Source organism: Pteropus vampyrus, unplaced genomic scaffold (assembly GCF_000151845.1).
Source record: "Pteropus vampyrus isolate Shadow unplaced genomic scaffold, Pvam_2.0 Scaffold202, whole genome shotgun sequence".
Taxonomy (NCBI): Eukaryota; Metazoa; Chordata; class Mammalia; order Chiroptera; family Pteropodidae; genus Pteropus; species Pteropus vampyrus.
The window spans coordinates 613232-624303 of NW_011888983.1; the positions used below are offsets into that span (position 1 = coordinate 613232).

At 34.3% G+C, this 11072-nt stretch overlaps 1 protein-coding gene across 1 annotated transcript in view; it reads left to right on the forward strand.

The window, feature by feature from the left end:
- The window catches only part of KIF1BP (KIF1 binding protein), a 32752-nt gene extending 22323 nt beyond the window's left edge, over window positions 1-10429 (forward strand). Inside the window, exons 5-6 of the mRNA XM_023537853.1 lie at window positions 5443-5558; window positions 8970-10429. Coding sequence (XP_023393621.1) covers window positions 5443-5558; window positions 8970-9845 — 992 coding nt within the window. The 3' untranslated portion in view covers window positions 9846-10429. The remainder of the gene's footprint in view (window positions 1-5442; window positions 5559-8969) is intronic.
- Window positions 10430-11072: the final 643 nt, after the last annotated feature.

Sequence of the window (11072 nt, forward strand, 5' to 3'; positions counted from 1 at the left end):
TCATCTATATTAAATAAGGTGTCTTTAAACAAACACATGTAAAATAAGATCATATATTGATCAGTTGAAAAAAGTATTGTGACAAGAAGCTCATAGGAAGCTAATCCTGTATTTCCCCTAGGAGCAGCATTTCAGCATTCACTAATTTAGTGTTCACAGGGACTTTATAGAACATAGCTGCCATGATTAATGAGGATCAACTGTATATTGTTTCCTTGCAAGAGAATCTAGGTAGAAAGTTTTACTGTTTAGGATAAAACTTTTTCTGCTGAAATATATGTTCATCTGAAGGAGATAATCCAACCCGTCAGTGACTTACATCAGTGGGGTGCTTCTGTGTTGCTTGGGAGGTGAGTGACTTGCTTTTCTCCTTGTAGAACTAGGCAGCGCTACTCTTGTTCTTGGCATTGGTGTCATTGGTGGCACACCGTTGTTGAAAAAGGAAGACTACGAGACTATGTGGATAAATAGCAATACTGCAGTAAATCTAACATGGTGACTGAAAATGTTATTTCATATTATATAAAGGACTTTTTAAAAATACTAGTGAAAACCAAAATAATTTAAACCATGAAAATTTTTTAAATAAATTTTTCCTTGCAAAAGGGAATTCCTTTCACAGAAGTAACGATATTTTTGTCAAACTGTACATGGGACTCATTACAAAATGAAATAATTGGCCCTTCATTAAATCACCTTCATCATTCTGAATGTTATTTTAGGGGATGCTTGCCACTCAGGACTACTTTTAATTCATCTAAATTGAAATGGAGAAATCCATTTCAATTTAGATTCCACTAAATTGGAATTTTTGACAAATTGGTTAGGGGTTATGCTCACCTTAACCTGTTCAGCACTATTTCTTCATTAACAAAGACCACAGAATAGGGAAGGTGATAAAAGCAAATGTTTAAACAGTTAGAGGAAAGTGCTTTCAATCACCTCATGGGGATCCATTTGTAGACATGAAATATAGAATTTATATTTTAATTAAAGTAAGTATTCTAAAAACCTATATGAATGATCTTTGTATTAGTCCAATTTGATTAATAAGTGTTGAGCACCTACATGTAGCAGATCCTGACCTAAGTTCTTCGTGGGCATCATCTCATTAAATCCTCTTAACATTTTCAGACAATCACTGTTACTATCTTTAGTTTACAGATAGAAAAACTGAAGCAAAGAGAGGTCCAACAACTGCTCAATGTCACACATACAGTGAGGGGCAGGGCTGGCATTCAAACCCAGGCAGGATTGTTCCAAGCCCTTAACTCCACCAAGGCAAACCACTGACCTGACCCTTCCCTACCTCATGCCTCTCCAACCCTCTCTACTGGCTGGAGATGGCTGGGGACTCTGCAGCCTTGGAAATGCTTGGAAATAAGTCTTAGATAAAATTAAGTATTATGTTTGGGAACAAGCCTGAGATCATGATAATAGGCATTGGTTTCTAATAAGGTGATTGAAGTACTTAAGACGTGCATTCTTAATAGGGGTGAAAATTATTTTAGAAAGTGAAAAAAAATTAAGTTGTTATAAAGGTCTAAAAAGAAAAGGAAATCTTGTCATCTGCAACAACATGAGTGGACCTTGAGGGCATTATAACCAAGAAGAGAAAGACAAATACTGGATGATCTCACTTATGTGTGGAATCTAAAAAAAATAAAAAAGCTGAACTCCTCTTTAAGAGAATAGTTGATAGTTGCCAGAGGCAGGAGGTGTGTGCAATGTGTGAAAGAGGTCAAAAGGTACAAACTTCCAGTTATAAAATAATTAAGTTATGGGGATGTAATTAATATACAGCATGGTGCTAAGAGAGTAGATCTTAAACATTCTAATCTCAAGAAAAAAGTTTTGTAACTATATATAGTGACATGTTAACCAGACTTATGGTGATCGTTTCACAATATATACAAATATTGAATTACTATGCCGTGCACCTGAAATTAATATTATATGTCAATTATATCTCAATTTAAAAAATGTATTCGAGTCATTAAATAGGTTTTGTAATAAGATCACAATTTTCTTTATCATTGTGGATCAGAAGAATACAGACGTTATGAAGATTTAGAGGAATGTACATTATCAAATTAAATACAGTTGACCCTTGAACAACAGAAGTTAGAGGTGCTAATCCCCCACACAGTTGAAAATTAGCATATAACTTCTGACTCCCCAAAAACTTTACTAAGAGCTTACTGTTGACGGGAAGACTTACCATAAACAGTTGATTAACACATATTTTATTTTATACGTATTATATACTATATATTTTTTAAATTTTATTTTATTATTAGTTTCAAGTCTACAGTACACTGGTTAGACATTTATATAAACAATCCCCCTGATTGCTCTTTCTCTCCTCAGGCTCCACACCGAGCCATTACATTGATGCTAACTACATTCCCCATGCCATGCTCCCCATCCCCATGACCATCTATCAACTACTAATTTGTACTATATTCTTAAAGTAAAGTAAAGAAAATATTGAGATCATAAGGAAGAGAAAATGTTTTTACAATATCATATTGTATTTATCAGTACCATAAGTTTACAAAATTGTCAGTACCTACATCGATATTATCTTATTTGATATAAAACACTTACTGTAGATATTATACGTTTTACTAAACCTAGACATAAAAAATGAGAATATGAAAGATTCACATTTATTTACAGATATAATAATTCATGCATTGACGAAGCAGGAATATGATTGCTTTATGATAGCCTAGTCTATACACTAATGAATGAATGATTATAAAATTTTAATAGAATACAGTCGTAGTCATGGTATAGTATTGAAAACGTTGTTACATTTTTTTTGAAAAACCACTTACCTGTGATGACAGAGTGGTAGGCAGTTTCTCCAATTCCGAGAGAGAGAGGCATTTGTATGGTAATATAATTCTTTGAAAGCAAAGTTTATAAAAAAGTAAGAAAATGAAAACATTATTAATTTTATATTAAATATCACTTACCTTATGCCTATGTAAGAATAAGCTATCCACTTGAATATAGGTCTTGCACATGAATTTCTATACAATACTTAGGCAATTACAATCACAAAAACATCTCATACAGTTTTTGCCATACAATTATTAGATTTTCACATGAAGACATGTACAGAACAGTTAACTTCATTAACTATATAACATGATTATTTACTATTCATTAAGTAGAAGAGGATCATCTTAGTTGTCTTCGTGCTGAGTAGGCTGAAGAGGAAGAGGAAGGGTTTGTTTTGCTGTCTCAGCAGTGGAAGAGGTGAAAGCAGAGGTAGAAGACTTCAGGGACAAAGCATCAATGGAACCAATCCAGAAAAAGAGTTCTTGTCCAGGCTTTCTTATTGTACAACAAAAGACAGGCAGCTGGATTTTTCCTTCAAAATTCAGGGGTTAGCAGCTTTATAGATAAGGATACTCCTGATCATAAACCTGACTGCATTTGCACAAAACAGTTAGCCTATCCCTTCCTGCCTTAAATTCTAGGGATTTCTTCTCTTCCTAATAAATGTCTTTTGTGACTTTTTTTTTCTTTTTTTCAGAGTAGAGTACTTTTGTCTACATTAAAAACCTGTTAAGGCAGATATCCTTTCTTAATTATTTTCTTAATGGCATCTGGGATCTTGTCTGCTGCCTCTTGGTTGACAGAAGCTACTCTTTCTGTTATCTTGACATTTTTTAAGCAAAACCTCTTTCTTAAAGTATCAGACAATCCATTGCTGGGATTAAATTCTTCAGCTTTAGATCCTTCACCTTCCTTTTGCTTTAAATTGTCATATGACTTCACTTTTTCTTGAATCGTAACAGTCTATAGGTAAGCCTTTCTTATAGCAATCCTGTACCCACACAAAAGCTGCATTTTCAGTATGAATAAAAAGATATTTCTCAAAAAGTGCAAGTTTTTTTGTGCCTGCTGATGTAGCTACAGTGATGGCTTCGTGAATTATTTTTTTTAACAATATTCTTTATGCTGGATTCATTTATCTTGAAATGGTAGGCAACCGCGGCTACAGAACTCAATCTACAGTACATATTAAGCAATTCAGCTTTTTCTTGTAATGTTATACTTTTCTCTGCTTCTCGGGAGTACTTTCAGCATCATTCATGGCATTTCATATGGATCCCTTGGTATTCGTCAAGGCTTACAGTATTGACTAAACATGATGAAAAATACATGAGAACCATCAGAGCACTTTTTACTGCAGTATGAAATTTATTGGAGAGAGAAACTGTTCAGAGATGACTAGCATTACAGTGTTTTAAATAGATACTTGCAGTACTTAAGCTCACTGCAAGAGCAATAGGCTAAAAAATTATTACGGTATGTACAGTTAATTTCACAGTTATGATTTAATACTGCATCTTTACATTTGTTTATATTTCTCTTGATTGCAAATGGCACCAGGTACAGTCCATGTTTGTGTACATAAATTTTGATACATTTTAACTTTTTGTAATAGATTTGTGTATATTTTATGGTAGTAAATGGTAAACTAATATCTACATATATTTTATGCATTCATGATATACCCTTAATTTTTCTGATATTTCTAGGCTATATGATTTGTCTGTTTTTTCAAATTGTTGAATATCTCCAAAAAGTTTTCCAACATATTTATTGAAAAAAATTCGCCTATATGTGGACCCATGCAGTTCAAACCCATGTTTTTCAAGGGTCAACTGTAGTTTTTTCCTTTTATGAATTGTAGATTGGTTGAAATCTAAGAGGCCCTTGTCCAAAAAAAAAAAAAAAGAGCCCACTAGTAATATATTTTTTTATTCTTCAAAATAGAAAGCTAAAAAGAAATGACAATGTCCAGTGTTTTCAGAATGCTTTCATTGAGTAGCCTGATACATTGTTGGTTAGAGTATTTGTCGAAAATAACTTGGTGGTATGTAATATTTAACATTTAATATGGTGTAGACTCTGACTCAGTAAGTTTCACTTCTAGGAATCTGTCGTAAGGAAAAATCTAGACAGATTTATGCACAGAGATCTTCCTGTTTAGAGTTGTTTGTAATAAAAGAATTGGAAACAACAAATGCCCAATATTAGAAGGATGGTTTAAGTATGGAACTATGTAATTATATACAATGCTATACTTAAAAAAGATGTTAAAGAGTTGATAATTACATGAGTAAGTGTTAGTAGATAAAACAGGAAGAAAAAGCTATATTCAAAACAGAATAAACATTATGACTTTAGTTTTCACCTACAGATAATACATAAGGAAAAACTAGAAAGAAATATGGAAGAATAATAGCTGTGAGTGCCTCTGGGCGGTAGGGACTTGGGATGTGTTTTTCTCCCAGTGCTTCAGTGAGAATTTGTTACTTTTATAATCAAGAAAGAGTAATATAAGAAAGAATGCAGCACACAATGAAAATTATAATCGTGACCGTTAACTTAGACAAATAATGTTTATAATTTTAGCTGCTGAAGCTGAAGGAGATGTGCCAGAGCTTTATCATCAAAGAAAAGGGGAAATAGCAAGATGCTGGATCAAATACTGTTTGACTCTCATGCAGAATGCCCAACTTTCAATGCAGGTAATGCATGCAGTCAAGGTTGCCTTTTCTTTCTTAAATGAGCAGGATGTAAGTAAAAGCTTAAAATGGAGATTATGCTTATTGAGCTCACTGCGTGTTTATTATGCAAGGCGTGCAGAATGCTCTCATAAATATTTCTTACTTTCCCCATCTCTGCCTTTTAAAATCTTACTTATTCAAGGCCTATCTCAAATACCACTTCTTCCTAGAAGACTTTCCTTTGAATAGAATATAAATTCCCTGAAAAGTGAGGTCTATATCATATTCATATTATATCGTCTCCAGGCAAAACAGGTTCTCAATAATTATTAAATGTATAATTTTCACCCCCTACAGATATCTCCCTCCTTTAAACTCCATAGAACCTTCCTAAGTCACTTAAATTCTGCTTTGTAATTTCCCTGTTCATGTTCCTTTACCTCTTTTTAGGCTATAAGCAACTTGAGGGCAGGAAACAATTCTTACTGATCTTTATATACTTTATACAGTATATAAATGTATATTTTTGTAAAGGTAAATATATTTGGAAACAGCCCTGCCAGTTTGTAGCTGTATGTTCATGGCAATTTACTTAATCCCTGTGTGCCTCAATTTTCTCACAAGATGGAGGTACAAATAGTATGTACTTAATAGTGTTGTTATGAGAGTTAAATTTTACACACACACACACACACACACACACACACACACACACCCACGGCTGAGAACAGTGCCTGAGACAGTGCTTCAATAAATGTTAACTATTATCATCATCATCATCATCGATCCATACTGAACCCTAGTTCCTAACCACTAAACAGGAAACTAAATCACTTGGATGCCGTATACTATGTGTAGGTAGATTGTCCTGAAGGAGTTATTTTGCTTTTTCCCCCCTATTTGCATGTATTAAAGTATAATAATTTTTACTAGTAAATAATATAGAACCTTGTGAAACTACTAAACAAAATAAAACTGAACAAAGCACAAAACCTCAGAATCATAGGACTTAGAAAGATGAGAACATTATAGAGGTGGAGTTAAATATGAGGCATATTTAGGAAAGAAAGAAAGTAGGGAAAAGAACTAGGGAGTTTTATATCTAGAGAAGTTGGAGCCAGGAAGAGCTATCAGCTCACTTCTGCTCAAAGCATCTAAGAACACATGTAAGTAAACAAGCAGCCAGGAAGCAAGTAGATAAACAAGACTGAGAAACTTATGGCCTGCATTTAAAGTAATTGTGTCAAGCAAAGTACACTATGATTTAACTCTTATCCTGCAGTTAGGTGATGTTTTCCAGACTGGGCACTAGAACTTACCATCTGATTACTTTAAACTCAGAAAATTGCCATGCTACTAGATTACTCAGATTTTTCTTAATCTGACCTTTTTCGGTTACTTTAACTTCATCCTTTGATCATCTGTTTATTTATCTGAAAAGCCTTCTTCAGTTCAACTTAAAGACATACACAAATATATTTAGTTAAGTATTTATTTGTGCTAGCTCTATGCTAGTTATTGTATTATGTTGAACAAAAATAGACCTCATTTTTGACTTCATGTAAAAGTGCAACTTTGATAAGTTCCACAGAGAAGAGACACATGATATAAGAAGATGTAATAGGAAGAAGTAACATTCGAAGGAAGCTCCGGGAATGAGTAGGAATTATCTAGGATAGAGAAAAGAGGGAGCACCAGTCCATGGAGCTGAAGCAACATGTTTAAAAGTTGTAAGGCATAGAGAGCATGGTATTAGAAGGAATGGAACAAAGGCCTATGAGGCTGGAGCAGAGTGAGAGCATGTGACATAAAGTAGAGTTAGAAAGCGGCTAGAACAAGCAGGGCCTCAAAGGAATGGAAGCCCTGAAGGGTTTTTGGAACAATCGCTTAGGAAGCAGAATGAAGATGAACTGAGGGAAAGCAGGAATAGATGAGGGAGATTAGACAACCACCGGAACAGTCTGGGTGAGATGTGGAGGTTGCTTGATCTAGGATGGTAGCAGGAGAGATGGAAGGAAAAAAAAGAATGGAATCAGAGGTATTTAGAAAGCAAAACATTAAGGTCTTGGTGTTAGATATGGACGTATGGAGTAAAGGGGAGAGGTGAGGGGGCATCTCAAGAATGATTCCCTAAGTTGCTGGCTGTCCACGTCAATGGACTGTCCTTCCCTAAAATAACACTAGAATAGGAACCTGTTTGCTGAAGAAGAATGGGAGTTCCACTGCGGACATGTTGAGGATGAGGTACCTTTGAATCTTCTGAGAGGAGATATCATATAGGGAGCTGTAGTTTTGGGTCTGGAGCATGAGAAGAAGTCTAGGCTGTAGCTGTAGACTTGTGAGTCCTCCTTCCATGGATGGCATTTGCAGCCTTGAGTGTGGATGTAGTCACCTGTCCAGAGTGGTACTGTTCAATAGAAATTGAATACCAGCTACGTATGTAATTTAAAATTTTCTATGGTTATATTATAAAAAGAAAAAAGCAGGTGAAATTCATTTTATTTATGTATATTTTAACCCAGAATATAAAAAAATATTGTCATTTTTCCATGTCATCAACATTAAAAAACTAAGAGATATTTTTAAATTCTTAATTTTTGTATGAATAATTTCTTGGAGTAAACAAAAATTTCTTGGGAATTGGGTGTGCATTACTTTACACAGCCCACATTGCAGTTGGACTTGCCACATTTCAAGTGCTGGGTAGCCATCCACACATGGCTCTTGTTTTGAACAGTGTAGGTCTAGAGAGACAAAATCAAGAGAAAAGAAGAAGAGGCCTTGGAGCTGAGCATTTGGGGATCTGATCATTTTATTGGCCAACAAGAAGAGAATGAGCTTACTCTATTTTAGCCATCTTAGCTTTTTTTTTTGCCCCAGGAGGTAGGGGAGATAACTTTAACTATGAAGGTAGATTTATTTAACTCCGTCTTCACATTACTGTCTTTAAAAGACCTAGAGCATTTCTCTGTAATACATTTCATTAAGTAACTTAGCATGAGCATCATATTGTTCATCTCAATGGCATGTCTGTGAAACATTTTTAGGATTTAGATTCCAGTTTTACTCTAATGTTAAAATACTACTAATAATGTATTATGTGTATGTTTCACAACTCTTAAAGTTCTTTCATATGTATTTATCTTATCTGATGGAGTAACTATGAATGAGTTTTAGTTCCTCAAAGAGGAATAAATAAAATATGTAAGTGGTTTATCTATTTAAGTACTTTCTAATTTCTTATATTTGTAACATCATTGGAATATAATTAGAAGAAAGAAGTTTTAAAAGATGTTTAAGATTATAATACCTCCCTAAACCAGGCTAGGAAGTAAGAATGTTTTCTTTTTTTTACTCTTCAGTTTTCTTTAATATTATTTGACAGCAGGAGATTAATGTCCTTCTTAACCGTAATTTATTTTTTTCTTTCAGGACAACATAGGGGAGCTTGATCTTGATAAACAGTCTGAACTTAGAGCTTTAAGGAAAAAAGAACTAGATGAGGAAGAAAGTGTTAGGAAAAAAGCTGTGCAGTTTGGAACCGGTGAACTCTGTGATGCCATCTCTGCAGTAGAAGAGAAAGTGAGCTATTTGAGACCTTTAGATTTTGATGAAGCCAGAGAACTTTTCTTATTGGGTCAGCACTATGTCTTTGAGGCAAAAGAATTCTTTCAGATTGACGGTTATGTCACTGACCATATTGAAGTTGTCCAAGACCACAGTGCTCTGTTTAAGGTGCTTGCATTCTTTGAAACTGACATGGAGAGACGGTGCAAGATGCATAAACGTAGAATAGCCATGCTAGAGCCCCTAATTGTGGACCTGAATCCACAGTATTATCTGTTGGTCAACAGACAGATTCAGTTTGAAATTGCACATGCTTACTATGATATGATGGATTTAAAGGTTGCCATTGCTGACAAGCTGAGGGATCCTGATTCACACATCGTAAAAAAAATAAATAATCTTAATAAATCAGCATTGAAGTACTATCAACTCTTCCTAGACTCCCTGAGAGACCCAAATAAAGTATTTCCTGAGCATATAGGGGAAGATGTTCTTCGCCCTGCCATGTTAGCTAAGTTTCGAGTTGCCCGTCTCTATGGCAAAATTATCACTTCAGATCCCAAGAAAGAGCTAGAAAATTTGGCAACATCATTGGAACATTACAAATTTATTGTCGATTACTGTGAAAAGCACCCCGAGGCTGCTCAGGAAATAGAAGTTGAGCTAGAACTTAGTAAAGAGATGGTGAGTCTTCTTCCAACAAAAATGGAGAGATTCAGAACCAAGATGGCCCTGGCTTAAAAAACCTTTTTTTTCTAATGAAAAGAAAATGTGCAATATTAAAGAGGTTTATTTCCCTTAGTCACACAGGCCCAATTCCATTGTGATATTTACTTTTATAGCCAGATGAGTACAGTTTGAACTTGAGATACAGTCAGACCAATTAAGTCTTTACTAGGACCTTAATCAACATAAAGATATAATAATTTATACTTAATTATGTAAATTGCCTTGTTAAAGTGATGTGATTGGTATGTTAGATTGCTTGTTTCCTGTTTAGATATGAACCTTTCCCGCCTCAGTTTCTAAAGGTAGGTTCTTTCCTGTCTAATACTTGGATTCTTTAATAGGAAAAATGCCAGATAATACCTGGTAGACAAGCCTGTTATGTTAAAATAAAAAGTAACTTGCTATAGTCATTCTTCCCCAAATATTTACTTTCCTAAATTCCCCCTAATTTTTTCCTTTTTGAAAATATTAAAAAACTAAATTATGTTGTTGTAAAGTATTGTAAAGTAGTTTGTCTCATTTATAAGGGAAAAAAGCCTTGTTGGAAATATAATAAATTGACTTGTTTCACTAATAAAAGCTTCCCGTTACTCTTCTGTTTTCTTGTAAGAATTGATTTTTGATACTTCAAAGGTATTTCCTTATTTGAAGCTGGAGAGGAATATTTCTTTGGTAACATTGCACAGATAAAAGACATTAGAATCTTACTGGCTGCAGTTTCTCATCAGAGGATTGTAGCATATTTATAAACCTTTAAGCACTGTTGAAAAAGGATTCGTATATCATAATAATGTTAACATATGTCATTTTAAGAAATGCAGAATTGAAATGCAGTCCCTTTCCAGTGCAAAAATCAAGATCAGTTGTAGAATTTGATAGAGAACAGCTCTGTATGTTGGCTTGCCAGTTAATTTGCTTCGGGAAGTTTAGGACTAGGTCAACTCTAAGATTCTGTAACATTTACATACGTGTGATAAATACCTTTTCCTTTGAGATCAGTCTGCTGGGAAAAAAAAAAAATCTTTTAACAGCAATGTGTAATTCACTCAATATTTAGTATTTATTAAATGTCTACAATGGGTCAGGCACTGCTGTTCTCACTTTTCTAAGCATTGAGGATACAATGATAAATAAGATAAACTAGATCCTGCTCTCATGGAACAAGTAAACAAATGAGCAAGATGATTTCAGCCTATGAGTGCCATTTAGAAATGAGCCAGCGTGATACGGTAAACATTT